Below are 20,708 nucleotides of genomic sequence, written 5' to 3' on the forward strand. Positions count from 1 at the left end.
CGACCCCCTTCCATCCGCTTTTCTCCCCGGACGCTCGGTCTCCGTGGAGACGAATAATAAAAACTTAAAAGCGCGTAGCGGTCGGGAAGATTCGCGGGCTGAACTGAACGCGGGCGGATATAATTGGCTCGCATTCACCACGCAGGCCACGGAGCAGCGGAGGCAACGGTAAGAATGATACACATGTATAATTTCTTCTGAAACAACAAATTATCCTAGGGGGCGGTGGCATGTGTTAAGGCAAGTTCGCCCGTCAATCGGGAGAAGGAAAAATACATAAGCATACATACACACGTACACAAACACACTTTTAAAGCACTTGAATGGGCAGGAACAGTTATGAGTATGCGGAAAATGTATTGGGCTAAGTTCTTGAGTGCACGAAATTGAAGCGATACAATTTCTTATAATCTAATCCTAGAAGCAAGTCTGTATTTTTCTCTCCGTTTCAGTTTTGGCTGGAAATTTTCTTACATTGATACAAAGAAAGAATGGTTGCTTTCGCGTATTTCTTCGACGGTATATCACCGTAACGTTTTTAATAGATACATGATCAGTCTCAAGTATTTATAGTTAAAAATCCGTGTGATTAATTCACCAATTGGACTTAACAATACTTTATTTATTCATCCTTCCGCAACATTGAGAACCAAGCCCTGCCTCTCACGCTGTACTCTGTAGCGGTGAAATGAGAAATTAGTTTTCCCCACTGTTGAGAGCAACAATGTCAAGAGTTTTATAAACTGTGACGCAATATAGGACATTTTTATTCCTATATATTTTTGTAAATTGACAAGACCTATTCTTTTCACTTGTTCTCAGTCTTCCGAATAAAGGCAACGGAAATTTCAACGCCTGGAGCTTGCGTTGGCTGAATCAAGACCATGGTCCCGCTCTCTACTTCTTTGTATTCAGCGTGCAGAAAAACAGGGAAAAGGAAACAGTAAAAATCAGGTAAAATCGTGTTTGATGCGGTTATGACCTTTCGTAGGATTTTATACGTCAGAGAGAACGGCGGTCACCTTTTCGATGTCTGTTTTATCATTCCACATGAATAAACAACAGTAAACACAGATTTACGTTATGCTAGTTAATTTTTTAAATTTACCTAAAGTGCCTCGTCCAAGTTTTCGCTCTTTTTCTCCCTTTCATGGTGTTATTCCACTGTTATATTTCCTCGCAGGAATTTCAATTCTAAAAATTTATGTTCACACACCATAAATTCCCAGATATTTCACTTCATGCATTTGAGCGGCATCCCCACATCTTCAGATCAGTTACCTATCTCTCTCCTAAGAGTACATCGGTAATATCAACCAAATGAAGAAGGCAAATTATATAAAATCCTTCGTTCTTCGCGACATCTGTGCGACATGCTCATCATGAGCGCATTCGAGCTGAAGGAAGTTTGGTGAGATATTACGGCCTTTTTAAATGCTAACGCAAGAATGCGAAGAAAGGAACTTCAATGGCCGAAATCAAACTTGTTGCCGAACGTGCAATCCTTCTATTCTGTTCGCCATATCGTATTGGTGGTAGTTAATTTTGAAAATTTAGCGTAACACATAATTAATTTTGATATCACACATAACATCGGGGTTCTTCAACTTTTTGGCTAACAATCCATTTGGTAAAGAGGAGTAGTTATATTTTTTTTAACTCTCTTTTAAACCTTTCCGCTTTAACGCTCTTTCAAACTTTTAACCGCATGAAAACCTTTCTTTCTAAATGAGGGAAGTAGACTGCCAAAGTCATTCTAAAAAAATACTAGGTCTCCTGCCTAAAAAATTTACAATTAGCACAAAATAAGGTCTGCTATCACTATTCGGATGAGTATTTTCAGGCGTTGCTTAGTGGAAGCATCATACTGAGGTCATAACACTTCATATTCCGACATAGCATTCTTAACCACTCGAACAGAGTTTTGATTAACAAATATTCCCAACTCAGTGATACTCATAGGAAAAAGAACATACAATTAGTTTTGTTATCGTTAGTTATTCTTGGCAGGTCAATTATGATACATTTTTCATTTAACTTAAGATTAACAAATATAGGATAACTAAAATAAATGCTTTTGACCAGCACAGGAGAATACATGCTGTTACTTTTTTACCATCGTATACCAAACCGTTAGAATAGTTCTAAATGACAGCATTTATGTTGAATTTTCATTTTAATACTTTATTCAAATCTCTGACAAAGTCTTTTTCGCGTCGACTAAATAAAACGCTGGAATGCATTAGAATGAATTCAAATAAACGATTTTTCGGGTGTTAATACAGATTGGACTATAAGAGGACAAGATAAAAGCGCCAAATTTAAGGAAACATAATGCAAGAGGGAATTCGGGAAGCTGTGTAAAAAAATGCAAAAACATATGTTAAAGTTCCGACAGGAAGAACGCAAAGTTCTAAAATATTGATACGCATATTGTATCTTGTTATTTAGGAGAACAAAAGTGACAATTAACATCGAAATATCATGGCAGGATGAAATATCACATTATGAGATAAAACTCAGAAGTTATATGCAATGAGAGGTTAAGTAGCATCATTTTCAAACTATTCGCGTTGACAAATATGAGCGTCAAATATTGAAAAAATCTTGACTGACCTGTAGGGGCTCGAAAGAGTCGATGAGAAAGTAATAGCGTCGTTATTCATACATGTAATTAAATAAATGGAATACTGCGTTAGATACAGTAATATTTCATGATAAGGAAAATAAAAAAAAATACCAGAAAAATAAGGAAGAAAAAAGTTGAAGGGAATCGCAAGAAAACTGATTTTCAATCTGCATAAAAAGTTCATTAAAATTATGACGAATAGCATGGACACTCGTAGTTAAGTGTTAGCCAGAGAGACTTTTCGGCTCCAGACGCAGGTACTACACAGGGACATCTATATAGACACAATTAGGGAAGATGATTTCATTTGCGAGTTCTATTTAAGTATGGTTCGCCATATCGTAGTGGAACTTCGAAGTTGTCTGGCCCCACCCTTGAATTATCCAATTTTCTTAATAAGTAATCCCTTAAGAAACATTGCTATACGTACCTGTGCTCTTCGTCGAACATTTATACCTCCGGCACCGTATCCACCAGATAAGACATTGGGAAGGACATGCGGGACGATTTCGCTACCGTAACGATTAAAATTTTTATTTCAAATAAAACCTGGCGACAGCTTAGCATGTAAAACCTAATGCAAGATAAAAAATCAGCTTTAATAAAATATTTAATATTATCTATTATCATAATAATATTTAGCACACGTTCATATAAATAATCCAATTGAACTAACCTTAATAAAAAGTAAGTCACCCTTTTCATCAAAGACCACATTTGGATTCACTAGCGCTGGTAGCTTGCCCACGCCCTTATCTCTCTGTGTATTTCAGTTGGTGTCATATTTTAGAGACGTAGGTAGGTCGAAGAAACGATTAGTAATCGCATAAAAATGATTTTTATTCAGTGACGTAACCATTAGTACGTCTTCAGAACACACTTGACAACGAATAACATACGTAAATAAACAAATAAATCATAACAATAGCTTTTCAACTGCAATGGCGGTCGGTTATTCGTTGACGAGTTCTCACTAGACTCCTCTTGGCAGACGATTATTAATCGACATTCTCTGCTTAACTGTAATTTATTTCGGTAGCAGAAAGAAATCAACTTTCCTATAGAAGGACGACAGGGAGAAGCAACGATTGATGGGAAAGATACGTTAGCCTCAACATGCAACCCACGGATTTCAAACCTGTCGACGGTCATGCTTCTCTCCCTAGACTACTTCTCGTCGGTGGCATTTGTTTCCAAACCATTTTGAACTCGAACAGTCCAATGTAGACGAACGTTCTCAGCTGCAGACCCCTAGTGGCGTCTTCGTCCGTGCCTAACGGAAAGGAAGAAATCCAGGCACTTGGTGGCTCTCATCCCCAACTCGACTCCGTTATTTTTGCATCGCTCTAATTGCACACCGCATCATAACGACCTCGCCATCCGGATTCCACCCACGCAATTACCACCGCAGAGGTCACGCAACTTGAAACAAGATGCTTTGATATAATACAGTTTGAGCTTGGGAGATACAAGAAGTCATTTTCGAGCATTCAGTGCAGGCAATAGCATTTTTGAGAAACGGGAACGCTTGTTTACACCCCAGGCTCTCGGACTTTGTCTCGAGAGCGAGACAGAGCGTGTTTTCCTAGTTTCCTTATAATTATTCCTTAAGATATTCGTACGCATGTGCTTTTCAACGCAAAGAAGAGAAGGAATAAAGGAACGTGAAGGAATATATTAAAATATGGAGCTGCATTGCATGGTTCAGAAACTTGGCTGTTGAGGCTGGAAGATAAACGTACATTGAAGACTATCGAGATATAGGTTTGGAGAAGAATGGAGAAATTCGAATGGACGGAATTAAAAGAAACCATAAAGTTCTGGGTATGGTTGGGGAGGGGATAGAAGGTTGTCGGGAGAAAGTTAAAAAAGGAAAGACAAGTGCATGCAGGAGATATTGAAGGTGGCAATGGAGAATGCTGGGAAATCAAGACAGAGGGAGGAGGAGAACAGACTTACATCTCGGATGGAGTTAAGAGACAGTAAGTATACTAAGCTATAGAGTGAGTTATTGCAATATCTATTTTGAGGTCCAAGTATATTTTGTACCAAGTCAGAAAAGGTGGGACGTAGTTATCCAGTGGCTAGAGCCCTGGGTTGCTGATCGTAGGGCCTGGATCCGATTCCGGTCGACGCCTTGGGGCACCCTCCCTATACCCCCTAGCTGTGATTTTTTTCTCTCAACAATTAAACAAACATTCGGGTTGATTGTTGTAGTTTGGTGGTTAATTAGGTCAGAGTATATCGCACATAAATGCTTGCTCAGGATTAACAACTTGATCGAAGAAAATTTCGTCTTGAAAAATGCGGTGAATCTGTCGTTGCCAGCTAACCCTTCATGCCAAGACATTTCTCGAATGTAACAGGAAGACGGCATCTTCAAATCTGCCGTTAAACAAGGGCAATTGGCAGTTTTTACAAAAATGATTTTGTGTCCTTGGAGAACTTGGCCTGTAGCAACTCTTTTACCCTTGGCATTTCGATAATCTTATCGTGACTTATCATCAGACACCCCAGGCACCAGAGACACCGAATTTCACAGAAAATCCATGAGCAAGGTGGGATTCGACCTAGAAAACATCGGGTTAAAAAGCGGGCCTATCGAGGCTTATAAAAGTACTGAAATAAAGGGGTTAATGAGTGGAAAACAGAACAGGTCCAGGCTAAGAATTCGCGGGACCTTCTCCCTAAATATATACTTCGTGTTATTTTCAAAACCGAAAATTTGGTGTTCACATATAGTATATGAAAACAAATCACAAATAAAAAGGCAGTTTTGTAGTCAGTCAAATTTAGTCGCATGATTGTTAAAAGAAGAAATGTAATACAGGCGTAACTAAATATTAAAAAGCTGAGTTTTACGCTACTTCCAAAAATATCGACGATCAGAACCCTATCAATTAATCATAGACAAAACGCCAAGCGAAATATACAAAAAAACAAGTTCATGCACCATAAAATATCAAGTAGTGTTGATTTTCCCTCTGAAAAAAGTACGTAATCACCTGGCGCATGTGCCAGAAAGGATAAACTGGCCCTGCGCGTCGCTCACCTAAGTCTGAGGGGCAATTCAAAACGGCAGCACGCCAAGTCATAGCGAAATACCTTCCTATGACCTCGCCCAGAACACGTTAGACCTGTAGTAGGTAGCCTCATTACCTTCGTTCGAAATCGCATAAGACGAACAAGCAAATGACCAAGGAAATGACTGAGGAATTGGCCGAAGGGCAAAACAGATGGTTCACCATGAGGAAACTAAAGTACGTGGATTAGCGAGGATGTTGGAAGGCCACCATATGACGAAGGGGAGAATTTTAAGCAAGCGAGGAATTCTTTTTACCCCAGCCCACGGAAAGAATACGTATTTAGGGCCAATAAAACGAGAGAAAAATTTGGAGTATCTAAGTAACTCAGCTGTATAGTGATCGAGTAGAAAACTTACTGGTTAATGGCTTGTTTTCTTCCTCATACCGTTTTATAAAATAGAATTGTAATCATTACAAATACTCATCCCATGACAGGGTTTATGTGATGAAGAAAGTTTGTTGAAAATCATATTTTTTTCTTACGACGAAAACGTCACAACAAAAAGATTTAGCCTTAGCAATAGGGCAAAGTTATCCAAAATGATAAAAAAAATAATTTACGCGAAAGACTTGTCGTAGGTAAAAATATTTTCTTGGAACCATTGAAACGGAAAACGCAAGGGTGGACGATTCGATTTTCGGGCGAGCGAGTCACGCGTTCATTTATCCAAAGGCATAATCACTTATTTAACCAAATCACGAATTCAAGGTTGACCACTCGTTTCCTTGGAATCCCATTCCCGAGGAACATACGCCCTTTTTCTCCCGAGATTTTGGATCCTGATAAGTTTTTATTTGTACATGGATCATCGCGCAAGTATAATTTTGGTTCTAAGACGGTCTACTCGCGAGAGATGGCCGACGGAAAAGCGTGAAGTGATCTCACGAAATACAAAAAATGTCGTCACTCACCCGGAATTCCCTATTCGTACAGCAAAATTCTGAATTTTCAGAAAAATCCACACCGTTAACCATTCCATTCCGAATTCTTCAGGGAAATTATGCAGAGTTTTTTCCTGCTTTAATGTATTTTCCAAATCCTCAGAATCACAGCGTCTACCATGATGCACACCTGGGTAAAAATTCAAATTAGTGGGAGGATCATTCATCGAAGACCGATGTCAGCGTACTGTTTAAATATATTAATTACAATCTCAAATGCAAGGAGGACCCGCGACCAAACCGACTTCTTTTCCGCTCGGTTAAGCAAAACGTTTCTTCGACATTTGGTGGGCGAGCACGACCCTCTTTCAAATTATAAGAGGAATTCACCAGTCGAACGAAAAAATATGGTTGGTTCCATTTCAATAATTCACCACGGTCAATTAGAAGCCTTACACCCTTTGGGCTGGTGAAACCACACATTCAGGGCTGTAATACGTGTGACTTTAACCATGTGCTCAAAGATAAAGGGCCGAAGAGAATGACGGATGAGGAAATTCACAAAAAAAGCAACAGAAATATAGAGCTGAGGCACAAGAACTAAAGTCGCATGTACTATTAATTCAATTGTAAAATAAAAATTCCCCCAAAAATCCTCCCTCCTCTTCCTTGTTTGTTTTCACTGTTCACAAAATGTAAAATTAAACCTCATCAATAAAAATTTCCATCCCTTGAATCCCTTGATGACATAAGCCCGCAACATGTCAACTCTTGGTCACATATTATTTTATTAAAAGCTGTGGCAAAGAACCACGTTTCCTACCTCTTTGAAGATAACTGAAATCCTAAACAAAATTTCAGCTTCAAAGGTAGGCCTTAAAATGGAAAAAATTGTATTACACAAACAAATGAACAATGTAATAAAGTTTATTCACAGGTTTCATTTGAGTTTTGAACAATAATGACATTCATAAAACATTACATTTACAAATTATTACTATAATACATATTCAGTAAAAATTTCAACCACATCAGGAATAAAAATAAAACATGAGAAATGCAACATTGAGAACACACTTTGAAAGGTGTCTTATCACATTTGATACACCACGCAGGCACTCAGAATAAGATCGGGCATTCCATCATGCAGCAAGATACATAAAATATCCACCTATCCACTAGCAAATTGTTCAGTAGTGCATGGAAGGAGAGGATAACACACAACAATCCATCCTAAACCAGCATTTAGTATAGTGACGAAACAGCCCTAACAAGAGTAGAGGGGCCCTTACCAATCACCCCAAAACGGTCCACTTCTATTAGCAAGCACCAGTCACAGTTTTCAACATGATGAACAAATTTTTGCATTTGATGTTGACTAAGTCATCAATATAAATAGGTTTCTAAATTGACATTTGATGGCAGGTAACATCCTAATTTCCCATGTCCAACTTTCAATTTCCTTAAAATAAATAATAAGATCCTAAAAAATTAAAAATTCAGAGCTATAAAGGCTTAAAGGTTTTTCCTATCTGGGGAGAACATTCGATAGCTCTTTGTTTCCAAAGATTCATCCAAAGTTTTTGACAGAGCAAACTCATAAAATCCTAAATTAGCCAAGCTGCGCAAGCATTTGAGTATATTTAATAAAACCATTATTTTTAATCATTTTGATAATATTCAATGAATGTTAATTAGAGATCATTACATTAACATCAAGTACTGACTAACATTGAAAAGAAATTCATATTTTTAAAATAAGACAAAACAAGAAGAAAAAGAAAATTATTTCATTCAGACAATTTTACGATACGGTGAGTTACTCTTGGAGCTGTTTTAAACAACATTTTGACTGCCATCCCAACACACAAACATTACGAATATCACCTCAAAAGTAGCTACACATTATCAATGTAATTGAATGTGTCACCCACACACTATGCTGTACTTCAAATTGACTAAAACAACTCGTTTTTACCTTTCCAGAGAACAATATTAAACTCTCGCATAACACTCGTAAAAGAGAGATCCAATGCATATGAAACTACATTATATCAATTTAACATTAAGGCACTTCATATAATACAATTTTTATACTCTTACATTCAATCTTCATGAGAAATGATGCAATTTAAACACATCATTATTTTGACCAATGGCCATAAGATCTTTTTTCAAAGGAATTCACCAAATTGCAACAGAAAGAGCTGCCATTCATAATGAGAAGTTATCCTCATGAGTAAACACATTTGGAAGAAAAATTAGTATTAGAAAAGCTGAATGAATGATTGAAGGCAAAATAATTGACGCACCCACCAAATAGATTAACACATGACTATTCATATTTTCTTTTTTTTATTCATTTAACTCATGCCATTATGAAATTCTTGGTTTTTATCTTCATTAATGTATGTCGCATTCACTTCATACAACTTGTTCAAGAGAATAGGAGGCGGAATACTTATGATTGAAAAAATGGGAGAATACAACATCAACAACAAATTTTTCAATAGAAATTGTCATTTTGAAAAACATTTTGAGTATAGGAAGTAACACCCAGAATATAAAGAACTCCTTAGCTACTTGATGGCATGTAAAATGCCTGTAAATACAATGGTAGTGTCAAATAATAGTTTTGTAATTGGTTCGATAGGTGATTAATTTGTGTCTGCATGCTATTTAACGTTTAATACACAACTTTTTTGGATTTGGTCACACTTGCCATTGAATTTAGAGCAATTTGATAACTTGAAAAATAAGATCAATGAAAAACTGATGTCCAAAAGTGTATATTCTAAGCATAGAACTAGTGCAACGAAACTAACCACAGTAATTAACTACGTTGTGTGGGTATCTAAGAATGTGCTTACATTTACTTTTAAATCAAAGAATATTATATCACAGAAATAGATTTAAAATGGGAACATTTTAGGAAAGCTCTTCACTGTTATGTAAAAATGAATGAGAACATGAAACCACATTAAGGCAAGGCTTGCCATTACTTCATATTACTTGAGTGATAATTTATAAATCAACTGTCACATCCAGATTTACTAGCCAAGATAATGCTAATGCCCTGGTATAGTCTACGTTGCTTACTTAGGATAGCATATTTCTGACTAGAATGTGAAGTCTATTTTCTTAAATCTCCCACACAATTGGGCTCTGTAATGTTTGTTACAAACAAAAAAGGGAAGCAACGCTGAGTACTAATTCAAAGACAAGCTGTAGACATATCTGCGATTATGCAAATACATATTTCATACCACAATTTTATGCTGATGAATTTCCAGAGTATGCAATGAGAGAAATGAAGACGAAAGTTAATGACTGCTTTGGCAACTCCATGGAGGAATTATCAGATATCACCACAGAGATTCAAAAAGTGATGCTGGCTATATAAAACTGATGATGGAAGAGGCATTTTGGGATCTAAAAAATATTTACGATGTCACTCATATGTATTAGTTGAGCACATAGGGTGATTATTGTCAAACATCATACTTTTTACATCATGTTACACACTTTTCTATGCTCTTGCAGGAACTACAACTTTCAATGATTAAGACTACTTACTGCAATCAACATTCATAGTTCCTACATGAAAATATGCTCATTGTGGAATTAAATGGGAGGATAATAGACATATTTCCATGATTTAAAGTCTTATCAAACTAGAAGTTGCATACATAACATTAAAGTACAATAGAATATTTTTTTTCTTTTATATAAGCTCATAAGTTTAATTGTGATAGAATATTGGGAACATTTTAAGTATCAACTGCAAACTCAGAGCATGTAAGAATAATGTGATACTGAGGTAATAACTTTTAAGTGGTAATCATGACATCGATTTGTTACAATATATTCATAAATTATGAGCAAAGTTGGGTGAAAAAAAATAGTCTTCCTGAGCACCCAGAAGTTTGTAAACATTTAATGACAATATAAAATATGTATCAGTCAAATAATCCACAATGAAAGCCGCAGCCATTTCCAGTGATTATATGCTAGAAATGATTGTTTTTAGGAGGTAAAATTTTTCTCGTTTTACTTTCTCGTAATTTTTTTACAAGACAGTCTTCAATAGATGGAATGTATATGCTCAAATGCAAAGGAAGAATCAACTCTGTAAATTGAAGCTGGGATGATTATAGGGAATTAAAAATGCACCCACTGCAGATCCTCATATAACATCATATACACTTAAATTAATATCAAAGCAATCCTCAAACAGTGGTATCAGGATTTATTTTAGAGCACTAAATATATGTATTATATTGGGAATACTCCTAAAAAGTTATTAAGTGATGCACTAATATGTCTCAGTTCATATGATTTTTTTTCCCTGTCCAGGATGAAATCTAAATGACTTTTTCATACTAATATTCCACATATTGATATATTCACTTTTGACTATTGCACAAACTTTTACAGAGCTCAGATTTTCCCTCAGTATTACTATATGACTTTAAGAGAATATAAAATAAAAGGTACCTCAGGACAACACAACAACCAAAATTAAAACAAGGATTACAAATGCTCATAATCTCAAGAGTTACTCCCATAGTAAAATCATGACTATATATTTGTCTTCCACAATAATGGTCCATTTTAATTTTGAGATTTAGAAGAAGTATCATTATGTTCCCAAAAACCTTTGACCAATTAATTCTTCATTAATATATAATTCATGACTGAGAAAAAAGTACATCTCACAGACTTTATTTCTCTACATTTGTCTTCAGCAAAATTAAAAAAAAAATCCAACTCCAAAATAACCATGCATCTATTAAGTGGGATTCAATATGATGACTGGTTTTTTATGGAAAAGCTATAAAAAAAGTCAACCAACCATGTTCTAAGCATGTATACCATTCATGTTCAGCACACAGTCCACAGTCTTTCAATTAAGTAACTTCTTCACAATGAGGGGATGGAAACTTAAATATGGAATGTTAGCGTGGACACGCATTTTAAAAAATAAATCCAAAATAAATATTACTTTAAAGAAGAATGTGTGCCCCAAAAATGTGTGAAAAAATTCTCTCTTAAATTTGCTTAAATTTTTTTCCTCAGAACTTTAATAAATGCTCACAATATTAAAAAATATTTTTCTTTTTGACACCTAAACTAAAGGCAGTGATATGCTGCATTAATGTATTGAATTCAAATGTACCATCAGCCAAACTTCATAAACACTGAAAGAATTAGATTTTTTTATTTAAAAAAGTTCATACTTGCTTGGCCAAATGCAGCCAAAACTTAAAGAGAATGTTTCACAAGGATGTCTAATAAAGATGATGACATTCATATTTTTTATCAATAACATGAGTTGCATAATATGAATGCATTTGGGTCATACTATTGTAAATGAGACATCTAAAAGATTCCAGCTGTCTGTAAATTGATTATATGGCATGAGGATAAGTCTTTGAAAGAATCAAGTCAGCACATTTATATAAACTAATGACATACACATTCTGGGCTTACATCTCATCTTTTCAATCTTTCTGCAAAATTAACAAAAATTTTAATTCTGAATTATGAGAAATGGAATCTGATAGATAACTTTATTCATGGCTCAGCAAAGGAATTGAAACTGAATAGAGGATTCAAAGAATCTATTTGAATGAGTAAAGAATTCACAAAATTGCAAAGCAAAAAGATGAGATAACATTGTGAATTCTAAACTAGTACCCATTCACAACTTGAAAAAACTTCTGAGCATGCACAAATTGGTCAAAGAACATTCAGAAGATAGCAATATGAGTGATCTACCCATGACCACCGTAAGAAACAACACCTGATCCCAGATGGACAATTAGATAATCCAGACATTAATAAGATAAGGAACACAAGTATTCTTCTAAACAGATAACACTAATTTTAAAACATTAAATATTTTCATTAGGAACTCAAAAATTCAGTCCTTGCAGGCATTTTAGAGTTATTATTACCCAAAGGACATGACTTCGTTAATCAATAACCGGTATAAGATGATTGCTATGAACAAAACATACCAATTAAAAAGTAAATCACTGCAGCCAGTAAATCTCAAATGATTCGATTAGCTACACATGTACCTTATGTCAGCACTTCTCACCAACTTCTCAACTATGGAAGCTGCCTCTGAAGTGTGAATAGTATGCTCAACATGTGGATAGGAGACGGAGGAATGCATCTCCAAGTATATAATACCATTCGGAGATATAACTTTTGATTACCTTTGCCTCAACCTGAGGCAAATTTCAAAGCCCTGGAAGGCAATGAAAACTCAACCAATTTGGCTCACTATGTGAACAGAACACGAAATACTTCTCACTCAACTGGAGCCAAAGGCATCAGGAAGCTCATCCGGTACCATATTTCCCACTGTCGAAAATGCTCACTCGAAAGAATGAGGAGAATTCAAAGAGGGTGAGTCTTGATGGATTCTCACGACATGAGGACAGTGGGCAGCTCTCAATTTGACAGCATACAGACAAAAGGTGTCGGAGGTAAACCTGTGGCGAGAATGTGAGATGATAAAATGATGGAAAGGAGGTCTTTAACAAATCCAAAATCACTATGATTTTGCTCTAATGTCAAAAGAGTGAATGACCATCAAAGAGGTCACACATATGGAAGCTGTTAAATGTCCTTATGCTTAAAATCTGTTAATGAATCCGCATTTTATTTGGTAAATGGAACAAGACTAAAACATGCTTCTGGTACCCTCAAGACAAATGGGAGCAAAGGGCTAAAAAAAAAAATCATTTCAGAGAGAGACAGAAAAAAGCAACTTTTTTAGGCATGCCCATAATGGTTAATTAAAAAAATTCACACCACCATTTGCCATTTTGGGTTTATAATTAACTGTCAAGATATAAAAAATTTGGCTAAATATCTTAGGGTTCTGGATTTTACCTAAAATGTAGGCGTTAGGAGGGAATTAAAATTTCTGATATCACTTACACTATTAAAGTTACAAATTATGCATTGGCTTTATGCCAAGCAATAACATGCAAGTTAATTTACATAGAAAACAATATACACACAATGGTAATTTGTGCATCTAATTATATTAAGTTAAAGTGAGTGAAAAGAAAACAATATAAGGACAAAATATATCGTTTCTTTGAACATGATAATTCTCATTGGGTTTTTCAAATCTTTTCTTCAAAAATTTACACTGCCTAGAAAGGACTCAAATAGCTCAGCAGGTAGACTGTACCAATCTCCAACGTTTCCATTGAGGCATGGCATTTTTGTGGCAGTGCACCTTTGTGAGTGACATTCCTCATTGTGCTGATGATAATGCCTCCCCAAGAAATTTGGTTTTCGAACAGCCTTCCATTGTTCAACCAATGCTTTTTCTCATGTTAGTATGTGGATCATTCCACAGAGCCTGCTTATGTTTCTCATACTTTATGTACACTTCCATTTTAGTACTTCAAACATTTCTGACATGCCCTCCATTCCTCTGTCTCCCTATCTGGTCATATTTTTCCTACTATCTCCAGTTTTATAATAGGACCTTCTGAGTAACAGTCCCACACCATCAATGAACATTCTAAATTTGGTCTTACTAGGGTCTTATATGCCTATTCCTTAGACGTTTCACTGCTCCCCTTGGGGTTACTCATCATCAAATGCAGCATTTTGAAAGTTTTATTAAACAAATCTATCCCCCACCCCAAATCCTTGGTCAAATACACACCTAAATATTTGCAATTATCAGATTTAAGGATGAGTTAGCTGAGATATTGTAGTCTCTGTTAGATATATTTGATATGTCACTACAAAGTAATGAAGATACAAATTATACCCATACTATTATTAGAATGCATTTTGGCTATCAGCTAGGTACAGTTGGCAAGGAACAGTTAAACCAATCAATAATCAGTCATAAGCTAGGTAAATAACTAAATTAAAACATCAGAAAGAAATTAGAATTCAGTCCAGGTGTTTAGCTATTCTCTCCATGAAAGTCCTGAAGTTTACAGGAAAAGATTTAAGGCCATTTCTAGGAAATCTGTTCCAGTCTTTAACGTCATTATTGAGTAAGGAATTCTTGCATATGTCACTCCTTTGAGTGACCTATTTTTGTGTGCGAGTATAGTCTTCTCTTCCTTTATAACATACAGCTTTTGTTTTCCCATTGACGTCTCTCCATGCCTCATTCCCTGCATAAAATTAAAATATTTACCCCCAAAACTTCCAATCACTTATCTATCTCTTCTTCAAGCTGTTCCATTGCAATTACCTAATCATATCACTTATGCCACCTTCACTTTTTAACTTACCTAAAATGAAGTGGGTGGCTTCCTTCGGGACCTTCACAAATGTTTTCTCTAATTTGTGATAAGGGTCCCATAAACATGATCAATACTCTAATATATATGTCTAACTAAGGCTAAATAACCCTTTTCTTTAGTATTTACACTGCATTTCTGCCAAATGTGCATTATAGAATTTTGTGCTTTGTGTGCTTCATTTGTTACTCTCTCTACATGTTCGTTCTAAATGCAAATTTTACAATTGAGATGGATCCTATCATGCAGCAGTTGGCCCTGTAGGTTATTGGTTCTTGTGGTTATGCTTAAAATTGACACCAGAGGTTAAAGTAATGTTGGTGAGAAATGTAATTTAAAAAAGTAAAAATTAAGGGTCAACATTTAAGCATTACACCACATAGTCTAATGACCTCCAGGACTCACTGTGGCATGATGTGACTCATCTTAAACTAATACATGACATTTGGAAGCAATATAAGACTTACCACAAGTTTTTTTTTTTTTAATTCTTACTAAAATGCTAAAACTTTAAGCAAAGATGCAGAACCACATCATGTTTAAGCAAATATTTTATATTTCAGCAGTTTCTTTGCCAACTCCAAATACAGAAACATTTAAGTGGGGTGAAATATTTTGAGTTTCAAAAAAGTTTTTTTGGTGATCCACCTCAATATCAATTGCATTACATTAGCCTTACAATGTTCCCCCAAAATTCAAAACACAAAATTATTTTTTCACATGCACAATGCGACTCTACCCCGACATGCTGCACGTACCTCGAGAAGTTTTCTCCGTGTTTTGGCAAGAGATTCCAAATTCTTGCCAAAGATTTTTCTGGGTGGGAAAGGTATTTTTTCCACCTGAAAAAAAGCACAGGCACCAAAATAATCAAAAAAATACGCTCATAATGCAGGAAAATATATATTCTTATGATTTTTAAAACAAAACAAAACATGCTAAATATGAACGATTTTTATCATTGAGAAAGTATATTCTCCATGTGAAGAAATTCATTTCAAACAAATTAAATGAAGAAGATACTTATGAAGTATGAGATGCATAACAAATATCTACATTCTTCATTATTCTTAGCAAAACATATCTAATTTAAGTTTTTAGACTGAAGTGAATGCTTGGTTCAATAATGATCCTTCTTTTTAAAAGATCAAATTGTATGGTCTATCCCAAACTTTTTACCTCTTATTGATTATATGTTCTACTTATTTAAGTTCAATCAAACACTATTCAGAAGTTTCATTTGGACATGTAAGTTCTGAAAATAAGAAACATAACCTTATTCTCATAGACACCCTGGATGTCCAGATTTCACCTAACCCAGACAAACCCTGAAACTACAGAAATTTCCAGGGCCTTGTAATGGCTTATGAAACTTATAACATGAGTGAGTGATGATTACATTTGGATAGCATACGTTGCCTTTTTTCAGAGCATTTTAGCCTATGCTCTTTAGGACTGGGGGTTTTGTAATAACACTGCCAAAATACTTGTACTGCAGAAAATGGCAACCAGGATTCTGAACAGTTTCAAGCCCCAAGAGCATAGCAGACCGATATTAAAAAATGTTCAAATTTCAACTTTCTACAGTTTCTTTATGCGCTATGCATCCTCATGTATACTACTATGTACTATTGAATTAAAAATGTACTGCTCACATGTTTATCTTCCTCATTACGTAATGTATTAATATTACTGCACTGATATGATGACATTCACATGGATATCTCTATGGCATGGATGAATAAATCATGGGGGTATCAGTATTACAAGGTCAATCCAATAAATACGTGAAATGGTGCAATCTGGTGGCCATGACGCGGACTATAGCCCTTCAAAATAGCAGCACTACCCGTCTGTCCTTGATGGATCGTCGAGCTGTGCGTATGTTGCCATTTATGTTAGTTTTTGTTGCCCATGCTTTTACTGTTTGTCAAAAATGGAAATTGACAAAATCACGGAGCAACAAATCAGCATCAAGTTTTTGGTAAAGTCGGGTAAGAGTTATCAAGAAATTTCTGAAATGTTGACAGCTTCTTAAGGTGATAATGCTCAGAAGAAAGCATCTGTTTTTGAGTGGATTAAATTAAACCAAAAAAATGAGAAAAAGCCAATCGGAAATCAAAGTCATGCTGCCGCTTTTCTTTGATGTCGAAGGTGTTGTTCACAATGAATTTCATCCTGATGGACAAACAGTGAATGCTGAGTTCTACCTTACAGTTCTCAAGAATTTGAGAGATCGCGTGCATTGTGGGCATCCAAATTTGACTCAATGCGATGGATGGATCCTTCACCATTACAATGCACCTGCACATTCAGCATTGATTGTTCGCCAGTTTCTGGCAAAAAATTCAATCACCATCCTTGATCATCCTCCTTATTTGCCATATCTCGCCCCCTGTGACTTTTTCCTATTACTAAAATGCAAAAATGTGATGAGGGGACATCACTGAGAAGATATGGACACAATAAAGCAAGAAACGACGAGAAAACTAAACAGCTTAACTGCCGAGGACTTCCAAAGGGTGGCAAAGAAGATGGAATAAGTGCATTGCCTACGAATGGAGAGTACTTTGAAGGGGACAGAATCGATGTAGACTAAACTTTGCAAAATAAAGTTTTATGGCATCAGTTTGCATATTTATTGGACAGACCTCGTATCATATAGTCTGGATTAGTGAGGGTTAACACTATGTTACACTCTTGGTTTTCAGAGTCATTTCATTTACATATGTTTATCCAAACCAAATGCATTTCTTGTAAATCGATCCCGCATTGGGATGCATCCATGTATAAATTGAGACCAACTACATTTTTTCTTCTTACTGAAAAGCTATAAATTTTGTGGTTATGTCCTTTTTCTTGAAATGTTCTTCAATTCATTAATACTTCTCTAAATGATTTCATCAATACACTCCCCAGCAAGCCATATGGCTGGTGACTTAACACCCCCTGTGTAAATGTACTCCATGTAGCTGACTTTCACTTTTTTGAAATAGGAACTAACACTGATCTTACTAAATCTTCTGACTAAATGTTTCCCTCCTAAATGAATTAGTCCATAAAAACACTTCCTACACATTTTCCTAAACCTTTAAGTGGTTCAGCAGGAATGTTGTCTACCCCCATCATTTTAATTAATTTCATTTCCCTTTACCCTCTTTCTATTTCACAGTCAAGTACACCTGGCCCTACGCTATCATCATCTACATCATATTCTCTTTCTATGTCTAATCTTGCTGGCCTAAGCTCTTTAACATACAGTTCTTCTATATGTTCCTTCCATCCATGCCATTCTTCTATATATTCCCTTTTTACTTCCTGACAGTGCCTTAACCTTCCTCTGTAGTGCACCCATTTCACCCTTCCTTTGTAAACTTTACATTTCCCCACACTGTGTCTTTCACAATGCTTATTTCAGTCTATTAGTAGCTTGGTTCAAATTTATGTTCTGTCCAACAGGAGTCACAACATTCATAGAGAGAGAAAAATCAATAAGAGCATAGATATAATCATCACTAATTAAAAATAATAAATGCATTACAACATACCTTTGAACCATACTTTGCTTTCAGGGACAAATGCATTTGGCGGAACTGTCGATAGCGACGAAGGATAGTCCATGCCTCGCCCTCCATTGACACTTTGACTTCGTACTGATAGTGAGTGAATGTACCAGAGCCCCGCAAATGGTATGATGGAATTTGCACCCAAATGCCACACCCAGAGCCCGTTGGATCGGCTTCATCTGAAAAAGTGAGAGACTTTTCTCAAGGGAATGTACTTTTTCAGGAGAACAAAAAAGTGGAACTCTTCAAAATACAATAAAAAAACTGTATAGCCTTTGGATGAGCCTAATGCTACTCACCCATTGACATTGGAGTTAAAAGTGATGAACTATATGACATGGAACGTCCCAGATTCAGGTTGCTGTACGACAATCTGTGATGTCCATGGAACTGAAATAATTAACATTCATTACAATAATTTGCAATGGATAACGCCACTGAATTTTTTTCCATACTTCACCCAGATAATTTTACAATCATGAAAAGGTCTTAAAACAAAATTTTAATTCACATTACTATTCTAATATACGTTACTATTGCACCATATCTTGAAAATTTTACTGAAACATAGGTATTCTTGGATTAGCAAGTGAATAAATTTAGTATTTCACAACTTCAAGTAATTTTACAGTTGTTCATTTATACTTAGCACTCCTAAATTGTTTTATTACTATGACTTTACATTTACTTGTCACTAATTATGACTTTCATAATTATATAATTATAAGTAAGTAGTTATACATGAATACAGGAGCAACAGGTCATGGCTCCATGTGTTCATAATGAAATGTACACAAGCCCAAAACACTTTAATTCAACATAGAAGCACTTGATCATAATTATTGTTAACTGAAGAGTTTTCAAATCTTAAAACATGCCTACAGTAGTATGATGATGAAAACTTACCGCTAATGTCCTATAAAGATTGGGGCTTGATGGAGATCGTGTGTGACTCCTGAAAGAGTAAATTAAATATATTGCAGTGTCAGTCACCTATTAGCAAGTACGGAATGAATACAAGTTAAGTTAACGAGGGTAGTCCCAGAAGTGCCCAGCCTGACCAAGAGATGGTGGTAGTTGTTTGAAAAATATCACTGTATTAGAAAATAAGCAATCTATAAAGCATATGCCTCAAGTTTGGGAATGCTATGCTGTTTAGTATTTGTTTGGCAGCCATAACTAGTGAATGTTTACCACAAATTTGTGAAAATAGTGAAAATTGGTCATTGTCATGTCATGTCAACACTTTCATTTGAAAGGCCTCAGCCCAACCAATATAAAAGCTGAACTGGATTCTACTCTAGGTGAGTCTGCTCCTTTGTTTACAACAGTAAAATATTGGGTAGCAGAGTTTAAATGAGGCCATACAAGCTGTCAATACGAGCATCGCATTGGTCGACCAAATGAGGTGACGACTCCAGAAATGGTGGAGAAAATCCACAAAATGAAACTGGATGGTCATCGTCTGAGTGTGCGCAAGCTAGCAGACATAGTACGCATTTCAGAACGTGTGTGCGGTACATCGCATATTAACTGAAAATATGGACATGAGAAAGCTGTGTGCAATATGGGTGCTGCGTTTGCTCACACTCGAGCAAATCCAGTTTAGTGAAGATGTTTCAATCGAGTGTTTAGCAAAGTTTCACAGCAACAAAGTAGAATTTTTGCGCCGTTTCATAACCATGGATGATTCATGGGTCCATTACTTCACACCCAAGACAAAGGAAAAATCAAAACAATGATTTCAGAGGGGAGAACCCGAAGAAAGCTCGAAAGGCTCGAAGGAAGGCGAAGACCGCTTTATCTGCAGGCAAGGTCATGGCGTTGGTTTTTTGGGATGCATGAGGAATAATTTTCATTGACTATTTTGAAAAAGGAAAAACTATTAACAGTGAGTATTATGCGAACAAATCGCAATGTTTGACCAAATAAATCAAGCAAAAGCGGCCACACTTGGCCAAGAAGTAAGTGTTGTTTCATCAAGGCAATGCACCAGCTCACAAATCCATAATTGAAATGGCCAAAATTCATGAATTGCTACCTCTATTTGCCAGATTTAGCCCCCTTGGATTATTTTCTGTTCGCAAACTTGAAAAAATGGTGGTCAAAGATTTTCCAACCATGCAGAAGTGACTCCGGCAGTTAATGGCTATTTTGAGGAGCAAGATAGTTCTTATTAAAGAAAAGGGTATCGAACTTATTGGACAACACTGGGAAAAGTGCATAGAGCTGAAAGGAGATTATATTG

The 20,708-nt window shown here is 35.9% G+C and overlaps 1 protein-coding gene across 5 annotated transcripts in view; it reads right to left on the reverse strand.

The window, feature by feature from the left end:
- Positions 1 to 7,527: 7,527 nt before the first annotated feature.
- Klp98A (kinesin-like protein 98A) overlaps positions 7,528 to 20,708 on the reverse strand; it is a 199,562-nt gene continuing 186,381 nt past the window's right edge. For all 5 annotated transcript variants that reach the window (XM_071597477.1, XM_071597475.1, XM_071597478.1 and 2 more), the window contains 5 exons: positions 19,367 to 19,415; positions 18,760 to 18,850; positions 18,443 to 18,639; positions 15,653 to 15,736; positions 7,528 to 13,103 (listed from right to left, as the gene is read on the reverse strand). In XM_071597477.1, the coding sequence (XP_071453578.1) occupies positions 12,951 to 13,103; positions 15,653 to 15,736; positions 18,443 to 18,639; positions 18,760 to 18,850; positions 19,367 to 19,415 (574 nt within the window). In that variant the 3' untranslated portion in view covers positions 7,528 to 12,950. The remainder of the gene's footprint in view (positions 13,104 to 15,652; positions 15,737 to 18,442; positions 18,640 to 18,759; positions 18,851 to 19,366; positions 19,416 to 20,708) is intronic.

The sequence above is a fragment of the Hetaerina americana genome, unplaced genomic scaffold, assembly GCF_022747635.1.
Source record: "Hetaerina americana unplaced genomic scaffold, ioHetAmer1.1.p SCAF_9, whole genome shotgun sequence".
Lineage (NCBI taxonomy): Eukaryota > Metazoa > Arthropoda > Insecta > Odonata > Calopterygidae > Hetaerina > Hetaerina americana.